Source organism: Acinonyx jubatus, chromosome E2 (genome assembly GCF_027475565.1).
Source record: "Acinonyx jubatus isolate Ajub_Pintada_27869175 chromosome E2, VMU_Ajub_asm_v1.0, whole genome shotgun sequence".
Lineage (NCBI taxonomy): Eukaryota > Metazoa > Chordata > Mammalia > Carnivora > Felidae > Acinonyx > Acinonyx jubatus.
Genome location: NC_069396.1, coordinates 45584769 through 45607500, shown reverse-complemented (window position 1 = coordinate 45607500; position 22732 = coordinate 45584769). Strand labels below are relative to the sequence as shown.

Genomic DNA, 22732 nt, shown 5'->3' with positions numbered 1-22732 from the left:
GGAGTCGCCGCTGGACATCCCGTCGTGGCTGAAGTGGGGATCAAAAGACAGCAGCGGGTGTGGGACAGCCGCATACCTGCAAGGGAGCGAGAGGAAGCAAGCACAGGGTGAAGGGCTGGCGTGTCAAAAACCATCTGAGCCCAACGGCCTGCTCACTGGTGGGTTTTAAATACACTGGAGGCTCTGTGCGGAGGGGATCCTAGATGAGTAATCCCGGAAACATACTATTAGCTGAGGGTCAGGAATGAGTCTCGCCCGGGAAGCATGCCAGGGAGTGCCGGGCAATGCAGGGTCCTTCAAGGAAGGAGGGGCAGAAGCCACTTGGGTGGAGGCCCTACTGGTAGGCTCCCCAGGGGTCTTGTTTCTTGGCTGTGAAATGGGGTGAGGTGTTGCCAGCAGCTCCGCCCCCCACGCCTGTCTCGGGTTGAAGCGTTTGTAGGTACAGGAGGCCTAGAGCTGGACAGGTTGGGATTCAAACCTCGCCACCACCTCTTTCTCAGCCAGGGACAGTCACTTCCTAGCCCCGAGCTACAGTTTTCCTAAGCTGGTGATCGCAGTAGGCCTTTCCTCAAAGGACTGACTGATGTCCTGTGTGCCCAGCGCTTAGCCCGAGGCTGACACACACAGAGCTGTGAGAAGTGGCCAACAGGCCAGAACTCAGTGTACATCCCTCTGTCGGAGGAAGGCGCTGCAGAAGAGAAGCTGTATGCTCAGGCTTCAGAGTGAGACAGAGCTGGGCTCAAACCCCTGTCCCATCCCTTATTAGCTATGTGACGTTGGTCAGGCAAGTGCTCATTAGTATGAGCTGCGGTTTTCTCATCTGAAAAATGGGATAATGACATTTTCTACTTCACAGGGTAGCAGAGTGGATGAAATAACAAAAGTTATCTCGCAGACAGGGGCTCTCCCGGAGGCTGGCTCTGTATACCCACAGCGATGGCTGAGATCTAAGGGAGGAATCAGCAGAAGGTTCTCCCTATGGCCACACGTCCCAGGTGCATTAGCTCTATGTCCTGGAATGAATCCCAAGGGCGCCTCCAACATCCATTCCACCACAGATCAGAGCCAGTCATGACTGAAACCCTTCTCTCTGCCTGGGGTTGGTTCAGGGAAAGGCAGACGACACAATCTTAGCTGATATGATGTGAGAGGTTGTGAGAGTTACGAAGCTTCTCAGAAAATACTTCTGGCCTTCCACGTGGCTGGAGGACCGTACCTCCTGGCCCCTTGAGATTGGCTAGGTGGGGTCTGGGCCTGGTCTTGTCAACAAGCTGTGAAGGAAGCGACCTGGGGACAGTGGCTGCCTCTGGCAGCCTGGGTCCCGAGAGGTCCTCTGCCAACCAGCAGTGGAGCTCCAGCGTGGGTACCAGATACACCTTGGCTGATTTAAGTCACTGACGTTTTCAGGTGTTTGTTACTGAAATGGGGGAAGTGTGCAGGGGAGGGCTTCTGAGGTAAGCCTCCTGGCTCCTGAGAGCAATGACGAGGAAGGATGGCTTCTCTTCTTCACCTGGGTATTGCTGGGTCCAGACAGAACACCGTGACCCGCTGTTGACCTCAGGCTAGCAGCCTGAGGACGAGGCCAATGCTGAGCATACGAGACTTAGAAGGCGGAAGGGACTGGGCCTTTGATGACGTCGTTGAAATGCTGGATTAACCCTCCCTGGAGCCTGACCTATTTCTGAGCCTCCTTTTCTGTGCGATAATGCATTCCCACAATGTTTGGGCTAGCCAAATTTCAGTTATTTGTGGCTAGAACACCCCACTGACACAGGCCCGGCACTTCGGGAGAGTCACGGAGCCTCTGTTAATGAAGCTGACTTTGTGATTCCCCAACTTGCTTCCTTTGGAACTTGGGAGGCTGAGAAACTGGAACCCCCAACACTGAAAAGAGGAGTTAACTGACGTCTCTGGGGCCATCCTACCAGCCTAAAGCCAGGGCTGTTTCTGCAAAGCCTGACTCTAAGCCCCTAGGCTTCACCGCCCCCTGGGCAGCAGAGGGGAGCTCCAGGGGTGCCCTGGACTTCCCGAAAACCCACTTCCACCCACCTGCCAAGAAAATACGTATTATCCCCACCTCCCCAAACCTTGACTTCTACTACCTCCAGGGAAGGCAGACAGAGCCAAAACAAGAAAAAGCACAGCAGTATTCAATACTGACTCAGCAGCCAGCCAACTGCCTGGTAAAATGTGGCTCCACCGCAGAGGGAAACTGAGGTGTTGATGTGTTTATTCCACTTCCTCAAAACGTCTGCATCAAATCCCGAGTACTAAAAGAAAATGTCAGCGGTGGCGGGGGTCAGCCCAAGGAAAGTGGAAGGTATGAGCGGACGCTCCCCCAGTATCTATCCTGGGCTTGTGGCTTGGGAACAGAATCCCGGCTGTACCCAGGGCTGCAACGTAACTGGTTCACAGACCACATTTCCAGGCTCTCTTGCAGGCCTGGCCAATGTGATAACAGTGGTGCATGGGACTTCCAAGAAACCTCTGCAAGTGTGCTGCGGGTGCCTCGGCCTCGTCACCTCCTTAAGGCTGAAGCTCCAGCAGCCACCTTACGATCAGTAGGCCACAGGCCAAGGATAGCAGAGAGCTGGTGAGGAGGAGCCTGGGTCTCTGACAACACTGGGGAAAGAAAGAAACTGTCTCGCCTGAGTCACTGTTTTCTCTATTATGCAGTTAAACCTGATCCTAACTGACGGACTGTCTTTAGCTGGAAGTATTTTACCATGCTTCACCACTCAGCTACTGTCCCTCCACGAAGACAACCTGTACTTTGTCCAATCACATAATTCCCTAACAAACCCTATTATCCCGATGTAAAATGACTGACCTATGCTGCCGTTCTTTGGGGCGTGTGTGTGTGCACGCGCGCACGTCCCCTTTGGCGCCGTTTCAAACGTTGCCAAGTCCTGGTCAAGCTGCTTGGAAATGCGGACATGCCGGCACCTCACCATGCCTGGCTCTGGGCAAAAATCCCCAGAAGAAGAGAAGATCAGAGCTATTCTCAACCTCATCTGAGAAATGTTAGAGTCTTCTACCTTTTCTTGGAAGATGACATCACTTTAAAGATAAAGGGTTTTGGTTGTGGTGAGAAACTAACTATAGTTTCAGGCATCTTCAGGCAGGAGCTGATGTGCTGGCAGACCCTGAAGAGGCCTGGTGGGGAGTGCCTTCAGGTCGGCAGGGCTGGGCTGCCGGGATGTTGGCTTTGGGTTTCCTACATGGCCATGGAAGAAAGTACCAAGACAGATGTGAACGCGGGCAAGAGCCTCTCTGGAGGGGGGGGCTCTGGCCGCTCTGCTGGTCTCCTACACGGACTGACGGAGGAATGCGTGGGTGAACTCCAAGATGACCGGGTGAGGTGGGTGAGGTGGGTGGATGATGTCGTCGTTATTGGCTGCCACACCAACAACTGTCACCTTCTTTGTCCCTGCTGGTAAGGCCCAGGTTCCCCTGCGGCGCCCATCCTTCAGCCATGTGACCTGAATAAATCCTGACAAATTAAAGATAGTCAAGTGGGTCCAATGTGGCCCTGCCAGGGGATGGTTCGGGGATAGGTAAGAGACCCAGCTCCTTTACTTTTTTTTTTTAACATTTATTTGAGAGACAGAGACAGAACATGAGTGGGTGAGGGGCGGAGAGAGAGACACACACAGAATCCGAAGCAGGCTCCAGGCTCTGAGCTGTCAGCACAGAGCCCGGCATGGGGCTTGAACCCACAAACTGTGAGATCATGACCTGAGCCAAAGTCGGACGTTTCCCTGACTGAGTCACCCAGACGCCCCAAGAGACCCAGCTCCTTTACTCTCAAAAGCAAACAGAAGCTCTTTCATTTTTTTCTGCAGGGCACTGATTTTGCTTGGGGGTCACAACAGCCACCATGGGTCACTAAAGGAGTCAGTCCCTGAGGACTTCCCTAAACCAGCCCTACAGCCACCCTCCTTCTGGGCTATGTGATAATAAATTCCCTTTAGGGCCTCACGCCTTCTCAAGTTAGGTTTTCCGTCACCCGCAGTCAAATGCCTCCTCACCATTCTTTACGGAGCTGGCAGAGAAAAACAGGAAAAAGAAAAAAGAAAAGCCATCCAGGTGGTCTGCTGAGCAAAGGTCCGGCCGCCCCCTGCAGGCTTGCTGAGCCGGGTGCACTGTGCGTCCTAATGCTCCGTGCTGAGTTTAGTGGTTTGTTCACCCTGCCAACGAGGCTGGCAAACTCCTGAGGACACAGGCAGCAATTGCCCCCGCTGCCAGGACAGGCGCTGCGCTTGGTGGTAACTGTCATAACCGTTAAGGAGCACTTACTATGTGCCAGGCACAGTTCTAAGTGCTGTGCAAGGGTTTCCTCCTTGAATATTCTCAACACTGCTCAGGGACAGACATTTTACATGTGAGCAAACTGAGGTGTGGAGAGGTGAAGTCACTTGCCCACACTCACACGGCTGATAAAGGCCATCTTACTACCTCTCAGTAAATCCAGGATGGGCACCAGACAGATTCTGTGTCTAAGGGCTGTCACAATTCTAAGAGCTTGATGAACTCGGCAGGTAGCCGGCCCACTGGAGACAGCAGGAGACATAGGGGTCACAAGGGTTCCAGGAGGTCCTGGGGAAGCTGGGCGGAGAGGAGAGGGGAAAGGAGCTGAGGCTAACACCGGTACAGCCCTGGCCTGCTCCCAGGCCTCTTACCACGGCTGGTGACTGACTGGGAAGGACACTTCTGAAGCTTTAGGGGATGCGTCGTGCTAGCAGACTTTGCAAAGCTTGGAATCTAGATGTTGACCGAGATAAAAACCACACAAACAAACTGTTGAGAACTGGGTTTCCTGTGGAGTCCTGGGAAGAGAGGGATAGGCTGGGAAGGCCTGATGTTTAACAAAGAAGTGTTCTTTTCCCACTTGTTCACGCCAGACAGCCTGAACAGTTTCCTGGGGCAGGGACTCCAGGAGGGACTGTGTATGTTAACCTGATTTGGAGGATAAGCTCAGAGACCTTTGGCAGGACAGGTCGCGGGTCAGTGTCAGTTTTCCAGAAGCACATGGGCCTGGGTTCCTGTTCCAGCTCTACCACTTCCTGCAAGAGTGACCTTGACCAAGTGGGTTCACCTCACTGAGCCTCAGTTTCCCCTCTGTAAAATGGGATCATGAAGTACCTACCTGTGGAGTCACTGGGAGTACTCACTGAGATCATGCAAACAGCTCAGTGGAACCGACTAGAGAATCCAGAAATAGACCTACACAAACGTGCCCAATTGATTTCCCCTTCCAACAATTTTTTTTTTTTTTTTTTTTGCTTTAAGGAGCAAGAGCAATGCAATGGAAGATGGACAGCCTTTTCCAGAAGTGGTGCTGAAGCAGACTGGACGTCAGGAGGCAAAAAAAAAAAAAAAAAAGAATGTCAACTTAAACCTCTCACCTTATGCAAAAACGAAGTCAAAATGGATCATGGACATAAATGTGAAAAACCAGAAAAAATGAGAAAATGTTCAGGACCCAGAATGAGGCAAAGAGTTCTTAGACTTTACAACAAAACCATGAACCATAAAGAGCAAAAAAATGTAACTGGGACCTTGTTGAAATTGAGACCTTTTGTTTTGTGACAGATCCTTGTTAAGAAGACGAGAGGATGGGGGCACCTGGGTGGCTCAGTCAGTTGAGGGTCCAATTTCAGCTCAGGTCATGATCTCAAGGTTTATGAGTTTGAGCCCCACATCAGGACTTGCTGCTGTCAGCCTGTCAGCACAGAGCCCGCTTGGGATTCTCTGTCCTCTTCTCACTGCCCCTCCCCCACCTGCTCTCTCCCCCAAATAAATATTAAAAAAAAAAAAAAAAAAGACAAAAGGAGAAATTAAAGATTGGGAGAAAAGATTTGCAAATCACACAGCTGACACAGGACTCATGTCCGTCTGGTATATACAAAGAACTCTCCAAAGCTGAAAATGCTGCATCCGATTAGAAAACGGGCAAAAGGACCTGCACAGACACTTCCCTAAAAAAGTATACAGTTGGCAAATAAATAAGCACATGAAAAGACGTCACCAGCCATTACAGAGACGCAAATTTAGACCACGATGACGTCTCCTCACGCACCCAGCAGAAGAGCTGCAATGAAAACCAGTGGCGGCAGCCAATGGTGGTGAAGATGTGGAGAAGCCTGATCATTCACACACTGCCGGCGGGAATGGAAAATGGTATGCGCGCTCTGGAAAACAGTTTGGCAGCTCCTTTCAAACTAAAAATGGGCTTACCACGCAGCAAGCGATTGTACTCCCTGCCCCGCCCCCCCCAACACTTCTCTACGTGTGCTGCAGAACAGTCAGCACACACATTCACTGAAGTAACACTCTTCTCCATTTGCTGAGCAAGTAGCACTCTAGAAGCATCTCTCCCGCCCCCCCAAGCCTTGCTGAGGTATAACTGACAAATATAACTCATATATTTAAAGTGTACAACGTGATGATTTGATATACGTACGCACTGTGAAATGATTGCCACAATCAAGCTAATTAGCACATCTCTCACCTCACGTAGTTGCCTTTTTTGGGGGTGAGAACGCCCAAGATCTACTCTCTTAGCGGATTTCAAGTGCACAATGCAGAATTATTAACTATAGGCACCGTGCCTGGACGTACATTAGATCCTCTGAACGTACTCACCTTACAACCAAAACCTGGTACCCCCTGACCAAAATATCCCTATTTCCCCCACCCCAGCCAGCCACCAATCTACCCTCTCTTTTCTATGAGTTTGGGACTTTTTTTTTAAAGCCCAATTGACCTACTCTCTCTCTCTTTATTCTTTTTTAATTTTACTTATTTTTTCTTAGGGAGACAGAGACAGAGACAGAGAGAGAGAGAGCATGAGCGGGGGAGAGAGGCAGAAGGAGAGAGAATCTCAACTTGCTCTATGCTCAGTGCACAGCCTGACCCTGGGATCATGACCTGAGCCGAAATCGAGTTAGATGCTTAACTGACTGAGCTACTCTGGCGTCCTAAGTTTGACTTTCTTTTAATTTTTTTTTTTTTAATGTTTATTTATTTTTGAGACAGAGAGAGACAGAGCATGAACAGGGGAGGGTCAGAGAGAGAGGGAGACACAGAATCCAAAACAGGCTCCAGGCTCTGAGCAGTCAGCACAGAGCCCGACGCGGGGCTCGAACTCACGGACAGTGAGATCGTGACCTGAGCCGAAGTTGGATGCTTAACCGACTGAGCCACCCAGGCGCCCCCTAAGTTTGACTTTTTTGATTCCGCATATAAGTGATACCATACAGTACTTGTCTTTTTCTGTCTGATTTATTTCACTTAGTGTAAAAACCCCCAGGTTCAGCCATGTGGTCACAAATGGCAGGACTTCCTCTCTTTATGGCTACATAATATTCCATTGTGTATATGCACTGTGTTTCTTTTATCCATTCATCTGTCAACAGATACTTAGATTGTTTCCATATCTTGGCAAGCAATTGTATTCCTGGGCATTTATCCCAGGAAAATAAAAATTTGTTTTCATGCGTGTTCAGAGTATGAATGTTTGTAACAGCCCAAGCCCAGAAACAACCCAAATATTCTTTGATGGGAGAATGATTGGTTAAACAAACTACGGAATACAGCTCAGCTATGAGGAACTGACTATCGATACAACAGCTTGAATGAACCTCATGGAAATTATGCTGGGTGAAAAAGAATCTCAAAAGGATATATACTATATGATTCCTTTTATAGAACATTCATAAAATAGCAGTAAACAGAGACACAGAACAGATTAATGGTTGCCAAATAGTGGAGGGGTGGGTGTGGCTATAAATAAGGGGGTAGCAGGAGGGAGCTTTGTGGTGATGGTACAGCTGAGTGTGTACATTGTAGTGGTGGTTATGCAATACCACACACGTGACAAAACTGCACAGAGCCACACACCCTCACCACACACACATGCACACGTATGGCTGGCGAATTCTGAATAAACTCCATGGGTTGTACGAACGTCAATGCCTTGATTTGATACTATATGGCGGAGGCTGGGTGAAGGGTTCGTGGAGCTCCCTGTGCATTTCTTTGCAACTTCCTGTGAATCTATACTTATTTTAAAAAGTTCAAAAATATCAATAAAGGGGAGGCACCTCAAGACTCTGAAAAACAATGCTCCCTGGACTTACCAGTAACATCATTCCTACCATCTCCGTTCTTGCCCAATCACTTTGTACCAACTGCCATTTCTAGCCTCTAGCCTCGGCTACTGCTGCTGCCCAGGCGTCCCCGTGGTCCCCCCACACCAGATTCCCCTTCATTCCTACTGTATTCCACACCATTGTGCTTACTCACATCTGTGGCCTTTGCTCTGCCTAGAATGACTTTCTCCCTCTTCTCTGGGGCAAACTCCTAGTGATCTCTCAGAGCCCTGTTCAAATGTCACCTCCTCCAGGCAGCCAGCCTTGACCTCTGGGACTGGGCTGTGCTCCCTCTTCCAAACTTGAGACTCTCAGAGTGTTTGTCAGGGTGCACATTGTTTCTAGGGCACGCTCTCCCCCACGGCCAGCAGCAGTGACCACAGGAACCCACAGATAAGTGAGGAGCTCAAATAGTGCTCTATGCACCTGGCACACAGCAGGTGTGAGACCCTCTGCTGAATGAAAGCTCAACGGTGGTGGCTAGAAAACAGAAGAGGAAGTATGTTTTACCCAATCTTACGGCAGAGGCTTAGAATCCAACAATGGTTTAGTTCAGTGGCTCTCAGAGTGTGTTCCCTGGACCGGCAGCATCGATCCTGTATGTTCTACGCTCCAGACCTAGCACGTTGGAGCCTCAGGGGTGAGGCCGAGGAAATGTTTGTTTCAAGGCCTCTTTCTGGGTGATCCTGAGGCATGATGAAGATCGAGACCTATTGGCTGAGTGGACAGATCCCTGCTCTTGCGGTGGGGGGTCTTATCTAAACAAACTCACGCACTCACCCCACCCAAGGATTTACCACGTGCCAGTCCCTGTGCTGTGTGACGGTCACGTACAGACAAACCGGGAAGGTCTTAGATCTTGAAGGTATGTGTGCACACACACGTTCTCTTAACTGCGCTAACAGAATGGAGGGAGAATGCTCAAGCCCACGGTCAGGAAACACACAGGGAACTGAGGGCAGAGTGGCAGCACCTAGTGCTGGGGGAGGTTCAGGGAAGGCTTCCCAGAGGAGGAGCATCAGTGCTCAAGCTGGCAGGATGGGGGAGTGTGGGGTGAAGAGTGTGACGAATCTGTAGGAGAGGGAGGAACACGGAGGAGGGCTCTGAAATTCAGACAGCCTACTCAGGAAAGTGCAAGTGGCCAAGGAGGGTGATATGTGGCACTGCACAACGCTGGAGAGGTGGGTGGGGCCTGGTGGCCACAGGGAGGAGCTAAGGCTATGTCCTGAGGGCCGTGGGACACGTGGGAGGGTTTGAAGCAGGGGACAGGCATGGTCTGATATGGAAAGATCTCGTGGCTGCTGAGTGGAGGGTGGACCACAGGAGGTGGGACGGAGGGCTGGGGGCTCAGGGAGGTGGCCAGGGTGGGGCACTGGGGAGAGGAGGAGGGTGTGGGGGGCCGAGCTGCTCAGGAGGCTGAATGGATGGACCGCTGTAGTGGGGAGGAAGAAGGGAGACACCCAGGATGAAGCCCATGGCTCTGGCCTGAGGACACAGGAATATGGCGGCTGCCCCTGAGATGGAGATCCTGGAGGAAGGAGGGCACAGGGCACCAGGGCTGAGGGCAGCTGGACAGCCTGGGCATGAGGGAACCATGGAGGAGTTGAGAGGAGTTGAGAGGATCCTTCAGGCTGTCAGACTGGAGACGGGTCCAAGGGGACAGGACTGAAGTCTAAAAGGCCAGGAAAACTGGGTAATGCTGGTGGACTGGTCCTGGAGAGGAGGAGCTGGAGAGGTCGTTGAATGGCCAAGCTAAAAGGCGGATGGTCTTGCTTAAACAAGGGATACACGTGTTAAGAAAATGGCAGCTGAAATTCTGCTACAAGGAAAGCCAACAGTGAGTCTTGCCCAGGACAGCTTGGCCCAAAATCTTAATGGACATAGCCAATCCTCCTGGAGGTCCTCCGATGACCTTCAGGGATCCAGAAACCCCAGAAAATGGCAAATGAACTTGTAGAGTATGTGCATTTCCTGGGGAAGAAGGATCCCCAGCTTTCATCAGATTCCTTAATTTGGAAAGAGTGAAGAGACTCTGACCTTTCTGGAGATGGCTTGTATCTCGCGTAGGTGGCCGAGCTGGGGGTGGAGAAGCTCCCAGAAGGCTGTCGGTAGGGAGGGACTTTGTCGGCCCCTGCTGGTGATGCTGTGTAAGGGGTTTCTGGGAAGCTGACAGGCCTGGAACAAAAACAGGAGGAAGGAGGTAGGGGTGAGTGAGAATGCTCCTGCTCTCAGAGGAGGGAAGCTAGACCTTTCCCTCAGGTCCAACCACGTCCCATCGGCTTCATCTGCCACCCTCCCATCAGGATGGAGGGACGGCCGCTGAACCATCCCTGAGGGTGGTGGGAGACCAGGATACCCCCGCCTTCCTTCTCCCACTACAGATGCAGTGGTCAGCTTCCACAGCCCTGACCGAGGCCTGACAGGCTGCGGAAGCAAGATGCCCCTCTGCAAGCTGGATTCCTTCACTTCTTGGAAAATTTTCTTTATTTGTAAATAAACACTACATTCGAAATAATTTATCTGCAAGGTATCCACCATCATAATAAAACCCAACTCCTAAAGCTACCACCCAACCCAAGAACTAGAATGGCACCAACACAGGCCCGCTTTCCACTTCCCTGCCTCCCCCAGGAAGCAATCACTACCCTGAATTTCGTGCTTCTCAGTCCCTTGATCTTTTAAAAAATATATAGTTTTAATCATACATGGTCTGATGGATATCCAGCCTCCAACATGGAGCTCCCCAGCACCGGGCCCTCACACAAGAGGCTCATAATGAAAATTTAAGGGAAGGAAGGGAGGGAGGCAGAAGGAGGAGAAGGAGGGAAAGACTGAGGGGAGAAGGAGACTGGAAAAAAGGGGTAGGAGAGAGAAAAGGGCAAAGCACAGAGGAGCTAGACGGGAGGGAGACAGGGCGGCACCCCTCTTTAGCCCTTACCTCTTGCTGTGCAGGGGCTGGGGCTCCCGGAAGGGGACCATGGGGGTCTGCTTCGGGGGCCGGCTCAGGGATTGGGCATGGCCGGGGGTGCTGGGGCTGGCCCACTTGGAGGCGGGTAGAGAGTTGTGGGAGGCGGGCCCGCTCCACTGCCAGGGAGCGTTGCTGCGGTAGGGGGGCCGGCCCCCGGGGGTCATGCTCTCTGGCTCCGTCTTCGGCTCCGAGGTATTCATGTCATAGGTCTCCAGCCAGCCCCTGGGAAGAAAAACACGGTTACTCCGAAGGGCCCCAGCCCACCAGCACGCTTGCCTGTTGCCCAGGAGAGGCTGCCGTCTCGTCACACTGGGCTGGGTTTCCTGGCCAAATCTGAAGGCCTGTTTTAAAGGCCGAGGAGATACCGTTTAAATTGATCTGAAACTTAGCAGCTCGGAGAAGTCAGGACAGGGCCCAACACCCAGGCTCTGACCGCTTGGCCCTCTCTTCCTCACCTCCTCTCCTCACTCTCTCTTTGCCTTCCTTCCTCACCCTTCTCCCTCACCCAGGCCTCAAGTGGGCCAGTGTCCTCCATGGAATGGCTCAGCACCCACCCCCTTCCCCCACAGCAGTCCTTGGGGCCAGAAAGGCGGATGCCCTCAGAATCAAAGGATAGTATCTGCCTTGTTCCAAAGAAGCTCAAAGGCAGCTGGGAGAGGAGCAGGTGACCTACTTTGCAGGGTGATTGAAAAAAAAAAGCCACGAAATCCAGAACCTTGAAATAGATGCAGAGCGGCCTGTGACTCCCCCCAGACCAGGCTGGCATGCAAACCGCGGTGCTCCTGGCTCGAGGCGGGGAGATCCGCAGGCTGGGCTGGCATTCTCCACCGCTGCTGCAGTGCGGCACAGGAGGGGGCTCTGAGCCCGAGGAGGGGGCTGCGCTCGCGAAATCCACCTCCCAACAGCTGTGGGAGCTGAGCCTGGAGGAGCCCGGAAGCTCTCGTGCCCTCATTGAGCTGATCCTCTGTGGCTCTCCTGAGTACTCTAGAGGGAACTTTCAGGGCTGGCAAAAGATCTGGTGGATTTGGTGGCTGGGTGCTCAGGACGTGGCTGCTAGGGAGTCTTCAAAAGGTGACCCGAGCAGGTGCTCTGGCACCTGGGCCCGGCACGCCGTGTTCTTTAGGAACATTAGCTCCTGTAGGATGGCAGACACCAATGCCTCACCAGGCATCACGTGAGGAATGACAGCAATACAAATGTTCAGCAGAACCCGGAGAAATGCCAGGCCCAGGTGGAGGCGGATGAGGGTACCATCACGGTGCTGCGGCGCACACAGCTGCTCTGGCCGGCCCAGCTTTCACACCTCTTCTCCTGAGAGCACGTCTGCGTGCACTTCTCGGCTCCGGGTATGAGAATGTCACCCGGGCCTGGCCAATCAGAAACTCCTCTCCCTCTGGACACCACGACTGGCACAGGACTGTCATGCGCCTTACGCGGAGACAGCATCAACTCTGGAATGGTTTTTGGAACTCCTGGGGGAAAGATCTAGTTCACTGGGGCTGCTGCACTGGGGAGTCCTAAGCTGAAGGTGTGAAGAAGGGTGCGTCATCTTTGTTCCCACCAAGTGGGAGATGGCCTGAGAATGACAGTGAGTGACAGAAAAGGAGATAGCTGATGAAGATTCCTGGTGAGGGTGTCCGAGTCCCTGCGTCTGGCCCCATCTAGATCTTGCTCTGTCTCCTGGTTTGTCGGGTACAGAAGCCAGTAAAGGCTTTGTTTTGTTTCACAAAGTTTGAGTTGGTTCTGTTGTTGGGAACCAGAATCCTAATCACTGCACCGCACTTTAGAGAGAAGTTAAGTAACCTGTTCGAGGTCACACTGCCAGTAAGAGGTGGAAATTGGATTTAAATACAGTTAAGTTGATTCCAAAGGCCACAACTTTAACGCCGATGCACATTGGCCCACTGAAGAGTGGTGTGGGAACCAATGAGTGGATTTCTTGGGTCCGTGACTTCTCTCCCAGTTACTGACAGCCTGGCCTTTGGCGAGGAGTCCTTGGGCATGATCTCAGAGAGGGAAACATTATCCAATAATCTTGAAGGCAGCACAGGGCGGTGGGGAGCCAGGGATTCTGGGACAGATGGCCAGTTCAGATCCCAGCCCTGCCACTTACAGCTTGTGTGGCCTTGGGCGAACGATTTCCTTCTCAGAACCTCAGTTTCCTCATCTGTAAGATGGTGGTGGCTGCAAGCATTCTAGAACATTAGGAGAAAGTCTGGCATGTGCCACATGCCTAATAAACAGGATTTCATGCTGTTGCCTTCTCCAGCCGATTCTGTGGCCAATCTGTCTGCTGTTCCCACAGGCTCAGAGGTGAGTGTCCTTTCCATCTTCTCAAGTCCAACCACACCTTCCTGGGGGCTCTGGAACAAACTGTTCCCCACCGGTCTGAGAACTACCAGCACCTAAACCACCCTGAGAACTCAGCAGAGGAATGCAGATACCTGGGTCTCATCTCTGCTCACCTGAATCAGAATCTTCCTTGAGGTGGGGCCCAGGGATTTGCATTTTACCAAGTTGCCAAAGAGGATTTTGACACATGGAAAAGTTTGAGAAACCTACTTCGTTGATTTGGTTTTTGTTTTTAAGGTTATTTATTTATTTTGAGAGAGAGAGAGAGAGAGAGAGAGCGCACGCTTGTGCAGGCAGAGGAGGGGCAGAAGGGGCAGAGAGAGAAGCCCAAGCAGGCTCCGTGCTGTCAATGTGAAGCCTGACCTGGGGCTCGATCTTATGAACTGTGAGATCGTGACCTAAGCTGAAACCAAGAGTTGGACACTCAACTGACTGAGCCACCCAGGCGCCCCTACTTATTGAACTGTTTTTAAAGATTAAAGTGAGATAAAATGCCATTTCCTGTCCCTTATGCCTGTTCCCCAGTTTCACCCACCAGAAGCAACCACAGCTTCCAGTTTCTTGTCTGTTCTTTCGGAAATATTCTACGCAGGTATATCTATGCAGAGAGATCCTATGCAAACAGTATTTAAAATAGAAATCGGGGCGCCTGGGTGGCTCAGTCGGTTGAGCGTCCGACTTCAGCTCAGGTCATGATCTCACGGTCCGTGAGTTCGAGCCCCGCGTCGGGCTCTGTGCTGACAGCTCGGAGCCCGGAGCCTGTTTCAGGTTCTGTGTCTCCCTCTCTCTCTGACCCTCCCCTGCTCATGCTCTGTCTCTCTCTGTTTCAAAAATAAATAAACATTAAAGAAATTTTTTTAAATAAATAAATAAAATAGAAATAAAAAGAATAGCACACTTAACTCCGAATATCATCCTGCTCCCCCCTCTCTCCTTGCCCCCCAATTACTATTTCTTACCAGGTCCTCTCAGCACAAACAAATTCACTTTATTTCTTTTAAACAATCAAATACTATTGCATCACACGGATGCCCTAGGATTTACTTAGCTGGTCCTCTATGGTTAGATATTTAGGTTGCTTCTAGTCTTGTGCTTGACCAATAGTGTTGCACTAAACACCGTGTTCCAACCTCAGCCACATGCAGGAAGCATCTGAGAGAGGACCGCCCCCAGGCTCATAGACCTCTGTCCTCACTGCCTCCTTGTCCTCAATTCCCAACAGCCTAGTTGCTGGAGGCCACGGGAACTCCTTTCTTACCCCTCTTACTTACTTACTTGTGTGGTTTCAATTTTCCTTCTCAGGGAGGAGTTTCTAACCCCCCTGACTGGAGCTCCTGAGTCTAACTAAAGGGGATAAAAGCATCCCAGATTGCCTTCCCCATCAGGAAGTGACAGAGAAAAGTGAGATGAGAACATCCCTCCTGAGCCTGTGCAAGCGCCCAAGATCAACATGACTATCTCATTAGGCTGTGGGACGTTCTCACAGCTACCCGGCCCGGCTCAGCTGTGGCCAGTGGTGCTGGGATCACTCAAGAACTCGTCCTGTGGCCTGGGAGTGTGTGGATGACCCACTGTACCCTATTCAGTGTCTGAAGAGCATGGGGTCCAGATGCGCACCATGCTGAGCCTGGCTGGTGGCAGGGACAGCACCTCTGCCCATCCCTGTGCGTCTCCCCTCAGAGCTTATCTCGCCATTTGAGCCAGAAGAGGCCAGGGCTGCCGCAAGAGGCTGGAGAGACCCCCGAGTTGGGATTATCAGCTCTGCAAATGAGGTCAGCCAGACACCTCTGCATTTGAAGAACAACAAAAGCCACACAAGTCTCAGCCCACACCTGCCCTTGCAAACAGGAGATTCTGTTTCTGTGGCTGCCTTATAAAGGCGGCAGGCTGACAGCTCTCCTAATGAGGGCAGGGAGCGGGGCTCATCTGTCTGGTCATGCCCTCCCTGGCCTGGTCTCCCCAAAGCCTCCCCAAAGCTGGAGAAGGAACTTGCAGACTTTCACTTTTGCTTCAGTTGGCCCCTACCTGCAGGTCCAGGGAGTCTTTGCGGCCTCTTGCGCACCTCCAGTTTTGGAGTCGTCCGGCAGGCGGGCTGGCTTACCGTGTGCACACGTGTGGGCATGGGTGTGGGTGCAAAGCAAGGCGGGGGGGGGGGGAGGCGGGGGGGGGGAGGCGGTGGGCGGGGGGGAGTCTGCTGGGGAGCTCGCCTGCGGACTTACTTTGGCTCGACTTGCCCCTGCAGAGCCCGGCGCGGGTGTGGCCGGGCCAAGGCGCCACAAGAGGGCTGAGAGAAGGGGACGCCTGGGGTTAGACTGGAGTCCCAAGGCCAGGAGACTGGGGAGGTGGGAGAGGGGAGGCCAAGCCCTTGGCTGAAGGATTTCGCCGTGCCCAGAACTGCCCCCTACCAAGGTCAGAGCAAGCGAGAAGGGGCGGATGGAGCCACCACCCCTGGGCATGCGCACAGCGTTCTGAGGAGGTGGAACACGGTGGGGCCGGGACACCTGGATTGAGGTTTGTCGGCCACTTAGTAGCTGTACAACCCTACGCAAGTGACGGGTCCACTCTGGGACTCAGCTTGCTCGTCTGTAAAGTGAGGATGACGCCAGCCCTGTGAGGTCACATGTATGTAGCCCTCAGGGTCCCCTCATCTCACCTCCCCTTTGGCTCACTCTGCTCCTGACCCCCTTTCTGGTCTGTCAACAAGCCAAGGGCCTTTGTCTTAATGGCCACTCCCCCCCGCAAGGCCTTTCTTCTGGCTCCATCTCACCTTCAGGCCTTCCCTGACCACCCTGTCCAAAGTCAGACAGCGCTCTTTACTTCCTCACACCCAGTATCTCCCAGCTGGTGTCTCTAGAGCACCTCCTACAGGCCAAGGGCTGTTCTCTGTGCTTTACAAAGCTTTTCTCCAACTTCCCAACTGCCTTTGGGGAAAGGACCTATTACTGTCCTCATTTTACAAATGAAGAAACCGAGGCACAGGGTAAGAGGCCACTAGCCCAGGGCCACAGTTACTACGGGGCAGAGCTAAGATTCAAACCTAGGTAATCTCACCGTAGAGCCTGCCTTCCCCACTATGCTCAACTGCCTCCCCCTCTGCTATGTGAAATCATCCTATTTGCTTACTTGTTTATTGTCTGCCTCCCCTGATCCATTCGGTAGCTCTATGAGGGCCAAGGCCTTGACTGTCTCCTGTGCAACTGTGTTTCCAGCACTTGGAAGGTAGTGATTTTCTCTCTTTCTCTTTCTGTCTCCGGTCACCTCTGGAGGTTGCTAGGGTACCAACTCATTATTCTGAAAGCTGCATTTACCTTGCCTTTTCCATATAATAAATTACACCTCAGAGTAACCAAATAGTTATGGAAGGAACATTCTTTTTAGAAAAATTTCAGTCAATAAATGAAGGAGGAATGATGGAATTGAGAATACCACTCGCTACCATGTGATGCATGACAAAATAACTGATCTAGGCAATCGTGTCGAAGAGCTGCTGAGGGGGACAATGCATGATGACGGGTCAGCTGCTACCATCTGAATCCTCCGACTGCCCTTAGGGTCACTCACGGAGGGCCAACCAGACACGTGGCACACGTGTGCCTCTTGACAGACACACCCCTAGGAAGTGGTGTTACCAAAAGAAATTTAACCAGAATTGGATCAAGCTTCTACATCAAACTCCAGTTTACAGGAAATTCATGTGCTAGAGAAACAGGGTAAAGGACATCAGAGGGATGCAAGCAGCTAAATCCAGGAAGTGAGAAACTCTGAAGGACAAGTAACCTGGCTTCTTCCCAAACTAAACTGCAAGGGGAATAGAAAAGAGAAAGGAGAAGCTTATAGGTTAAGAGAGCCTAAAGACACCCATCAACCACATACAACAGGAGGAGCCTGATTAACAAAACAACTCTTCTAAAAACATTTTTCTTTTTTTAATTTTAGGGGGAAAGTGGCAGAGAGGGAGAGAGAGTATCTTTTTTTTTTTTAAACATTTTAAAAAATTTTTTAACATTTATTTATTTTTGAGACAGAGAGAGTCAGAGCATGAACAGGGGAGGGTCAGAGAGAGAGGGAGACACAGAATCCGAAACAGGCTCCAGGCTCTGAGCTGTCAGCACAGAGCCCGATGCGGGGCTCGAACTCACGGACTGCGAGATCATGACCTGAGCTGAAGTCGGACGCTTAACCAACTGAGCCACCCACGCGCCCCGAGAGAATCTTAAGAAGGCTCTGTGCGGAGCCCCACACGGGGACTGTGAGATCATGACCTGAGCCGAAATCAAGAGTCAGATTCTTAACTGACTGAGCCAGCCAGGTGCCCCAACAAAACAATTATTTTTAAAAAAGATCTCTCTGATACAACAGAAAGGTAAACACAGGTGGGTAATTGATACTGACTTACTGTTAAGATTTGTAAGCAACATCATAATTTTTTAGAGGTGCTTATTGAGTAGAGATAGATTCTAAACATTGGGATGGATTCAAATGATCCAAGATAGGGGTTCAAATAATCCAAGATAGGGAGGTACAGAGGTTGAAAAAAAAAAAAACCCAAAACTTGCCACACGTTGCTTAGTGTTGAAATGGAGCGCAGTACACTTTTAATATGTTTGAAGTGTTCCAGTAAAAAAAACCCAAACAAACTCTCTGCTGTCTTCCCACTTTCCGTGGAGTAAAACCTGAGCCGGTCGCTGTGTCCATAAGCTCCCCCAAAGGTTGCCCCCAGCTCTCACCCCTGTTCCAGCCACACTGGTCTCTCCGTGCTGCACGGACAGATGTGTCACACACACTCACACTCACACTTTGGAGCCTCTGTCCACACTCTGTCTGGGACCCCCTGGCCCAGAGACGACCACAAGGCTGCCTCCACCGGGTAGCCCTCCCTGATAATGTGAGCAGTTCTCCCACCATGGGGCAGGCCCTTCATCTACTCTGCTTTAGTCTTCTTCTCAAACCTTATTACTGCCTGGTCCTGCATTATATCTATTTAATTACTGCCTCTCCCTCCCTCTAGAACACAAACTTCTAGGGAGCAGGCGCTCTGTCTCGTTACTGCTGTATCCCCAGCTTCGAATGGAGCTTGCACATACTTGGGGCGCAATAAATATGTGTTGAAGGAGTGAATCCAGTACAGTGTGGCCTCGGGGCAAGCTACTTTTCACGCTGTGTGCATCACCTACAAAATGGAACTGATGAGAGTGCCCACCTCGTGGGGCTGTTACAGACATTAAACGGGACAGTACGCATTTGCAGAGCTTCAACCGTGACTGGCACGCAGTATGTGCTTGATAGTTGCGGACTCTCACCTGGTTGCCGTCGTGGCTCTTCCTCCTGAGAAAGGCCCTCGAGTGACAGCACTGGGGCGGGGGCACACGCGGGCTCTCTGGAAGCTGCCAACCCCCACCTGGCTCCCACCTTACAGGGCAGATGCCCTTACCTCCGGGGCGTGCCGTCGTCGAACGGCGGGATGATGACCACCTTGACAGTGACAGAGGTGCGCAGGAGGTCGATCATCTGATCGTGGGTCAGTGTGACCACGGCCACCTTGCAGATCTCCACCAGTCGGCTACCTTGCCGGAGGCCGGCCTGCCAGGCAAACCCGTAGTCCTCCACCTCGGCCACTGTCCCATCATACTTCACGTGGAAGCCCAGCTGCCCGAGCCCGTTCCGCCGCAGGGTCATGTCCACCGTCTCCCAGCCGTTGGTCATGACCTGTAGGCGACAGGTACGATCTAGCCTCAGAAACTGTTTGGGGGCCAGCTCTGGACAATCCCTGTACAGATTTCCCCGCTTTGGGGCCAAAGACCCAGCTGACTCCTATCTCTCCCAGGTGATGCCAGGGTATAAGTGCATAAACACCTACCTAGTCTCAGCCTGGACCCCTGACTTCTGAAGACGAAACATGGATATGCAACTATATGGCTTATTAGCTTGCAGAGATGGTGGCAGTCAGGAGCCAGCCATGTATTCCAAAGGCCCCTGGCCTCCCTCCTTCCCAGCTATAGCAGGATTATACTTCTTGGCCCCTTGGGGTGGGTGGGCTCTGGGACTTGTTTTGGTCACAACTTGAGCTGTGAGTGGAACTGTCATGTCATTTAGGTTGGGGCATTTACTTGCTAGAGTGAGACCTCCCCCCGCCACCCCCTCCCCCCGCCCCCATAGGCCTTTCCCCTCTACCACAGCTACCAGGTATATTCCAGATAATGGCTGTTTGGTCAGTTAGAGTTCCAGAGTTAGAACAATGTGGAGCAGAGACCTCTGGTGAACCCAAGATGGACATGTAGTGTGAGCAACAGATAAACCTTTGTTGTTCTCTTTTTTTTTTAATATATGAAATTTATTGTCAAATTGGTTTCCATACAACACCCAGTGCTCATCCCAAAAGATGCCCTCTTCAATGCCCATCACCTACCCTCCTCTCCCTCCCAAACCTTTGTTGTTCTAAGCCACTATTTTATCCTGACACAGTGACTCTGAACAAAGTAAGCCGGAGGAGCAACCAACCAGAGATCCTGGGATCTTTTCTGGGTGGGGGCTCGTGCCATATTCTTTACTTCCTCATTCTCAGAGGCACAAACCCCTTCCCAATCTCCTCCTCAGACCGTCCTCCAGCCTGGACCTGACCAGACCACACAAGGCCTTGCTTCATCCATGTGTGGTTTTTGCCATGATATTGTATACTGTAAACAGGAGGACCTGCGGAAGAGGACCTCAGCCCTTCAGCATGTCCTTAGGGATTCTCTCCTCTTCTTGGGAGAAAAGAACCTAACAAGCCATGGCTACAGCTATTAAACAAGTCACATCGAGATCTGTCTGCCCTCTCCTAAAACTGGATTAAGGAAACAGAACGTGTAATAGTTCAAATTGCCTGTGAGAAGCCATTCCCTGGCTAGAAGTTATGGTATTTGAACATACTTGTTACAACAGTGGCTTTCACACTTTTTTCTGGCCACTACGCACATTAAGCAGGTTGTATGTCACAAACCAGTCTATGCATTCACAAGTGCATTAACCCACAAATATTCCTTGCAATCCAAATCGATCACATTCCTGAGTGTAGGTAGCAGGAAATGAAGAGTGTGGATGGGAAAGGACTCACCTGAAGACATAACCACACTTGACGCAGATAGGGAGAATTTGGAAAGTGGGGGAACAAATGTAGCACTGGGACAACACCTCCCATAGGACTACTTATCCTTACTTACTGGGATGGACTGCGATACTCTGTCTTCTTTCCTATCCTGTCCTCAAAAATTCTTGATTGAGACCCAGTAATTGATTTCACAGTCCAACTTGTTCATGTGACAAGAAAGAATTATTGTTCCTTCTTTATGTGTAACATGTGTGACAATGACAAGACAGTTGTTTTTTGGGGGGTCTGTGCATTTTCAGGATAAATGCTGAAATGTGTACAGATGATATGATAGGATGTCTAGGATTTGTTTCGAAATAATCAGGTGGAAGGGAAGGGAGGGAAGGAAGAAACAAGACTGGCCACGGGCTGGCTGATAATCGCGGAAAACTGGTGAAGGCCCAGGAGTTCGCTAGGTGAGTCTCTTTACTTTGGTGTATGTTCGACATTTTCCATAGTTAAAAAGTTTAAAAAACCGGTTGCAGAGGAAAGCCTGGTGTTCAGTGCATCAGAAGAGAAAGTTGTGACTGACTTCATCCTAGCCCGTGACTTCTGCTTGGGGAGTCAAAATTCTTCTCCTTGAAGCAGTCACCTCTGTGTCCACAGAATCTGGTTGTGGGTTACAGAGAAACATCTGGTGTGTCTGTGCCCCTGACCAATTAGGCCACACCAGCCCAGGAGGGGGTGGGGAGGGCCTGACCTTCCTCAGAGGCTTCAGCGAGGCTGCTGACTGCCATCCATTCTCCACTCTTCCCTTCCTCCTTTCAGTACCAAGACCTCCCACGGCAAAACAGATTTGGATGGGCGCACAGCCACCCGGCTGAGGCCCCCCCATGTCTCAGCTTCTCTCGCAGCTAGGTAGGGACATATGACTTGGTTTTGGCCAACAGCACAGGAGTGGAAGTGATGGAATTTCTAGGTTGTGCTCTTCAAAATAAAATTGCTTGCCCTCCACACTCACGCCTTCTGCCTCCCCACAGACAGGAACGGGGATATGGAGTCATACCAACCAATACAGAAGGAAAATGAGGTGTCACAAGACAAAAGGGGTGTAAGTCCCTGAGCTGTCCCTGCCACCTTGAGCAGCCTGGGCATTAACTACAAGAGAAAGAAACTCCCACCTTGTTTTGGCCACTGGATCTCTCAGTCTCTTTCAGCAGCTCAGCCTGTAGCGACCCACTACAGTTGTTTTCGATCATTTTGGAGAGAGAGGAGAGAGCCGGTAACTGAACTCTGTAGCTGCTGTCTCTTAAAAGCCTTTTTTTTTTTTTTAAATGTTTATTCATTTTTCAGAGGGTTGGGAGGGGCAGAGAGAGAGGGGGACAGATGATCCGAAGCAGGTTCTGCTCTGACAGCAGAAATCCCAGTGAGGGGCTCGATCCCATGAACTGTGAGATCATGACCTGAGCTGGACACTTAGCCGACTGCACCACCCAGGCGCCCCAAACGTTTTTTTTTTTTTTTTTTTTTAAGTTAATTTATTTTGAGAGAGACACAGAGAGAAAGACAGAGAATCCCAAGCGGCACTGTCAGCACAGAGCCCGATGCGGGGCTTGAAGTAACAAAATGTGAGATCATGACCTGAGCCTAAGTCACGAGTCAGATGCTTAACCAACTGAGCCTCCCAGGCACCCCTGCTCTCTTAAATGTCTGACAATTCTGTCCCCTTTGCTTTTCTAACAAACCAAAGGAAGCCCCACCTGAAGAACAGAAGCATTCCTGACGTTTGCAAGATTCTAGAAAGGCCCCACGGCACAGGGAACACCTCACGAGACCAAACACATACCTGTTCAGAGGACCCTCTGCCAGGCCAACCCTGCCTTTTTAAAGTTCATCTTCCTGGGGACTGATCTGTGTGTGCCAGGCACTGATTAAGCCCTTCATATGCCCAATTTCACCATTATCTCACTTGTGAAGCAGGTACAACTGCTTTGCTTATCTTTCAGATGTTAAGACCTGTACAGACCTGACTTTTAAACTCTTGCTTTTACCTTCCACGCTGTATTCCCCGCTGCCCCCTTTTTTTATTTCCCCCTCATTCTTCACCAGGACGATTCCTACTTCTTGTTCTGATCTCGGTTTAAAAGTTATTTCCTCAGGGAGCCCCCCATCCCAGGCTCACAAGCTGGG

At 51.2% G+C, this 22732-nt stretch overlaps 1 protein-coding gene across 7 annotated transcripts in view; it reads right to left on the bottom strand.

Moving 5' to 3' along the window:
• SIPA1L3 (signal induced proliferation associated 1 like 3) overlaps positions 1-22732 on the bottom strand; it is a 237193-nt gene that overhangs the window by 47619 nt on the left and 166842 nt on the right. For all 7 annotated transcript variants that reach the window (XM_027044594.2, XM_027044593.2, XM_027044596.2 and 4 more), the window contains 4 exons: positions 18908-19182; positions 11095-11346; positions 10194-10331; positions 1-76 (listed from right to left, as the gene is read on the bottom strand). The exon at positions 1-76 is cut by the window's left edge and continues 52 nt beyond it. In XM_027044594.2, the coding sequence (XP_026900395.1) occupies positions 1-76; positions 10194-10331; positions 11095-11346; positions 18908-19182 (741 nt within the window). The remainder of the gene's footprint in view (positions 77-10193; positions 10332-11094; positions 11347-18907; positions 19183-22732) is intronic.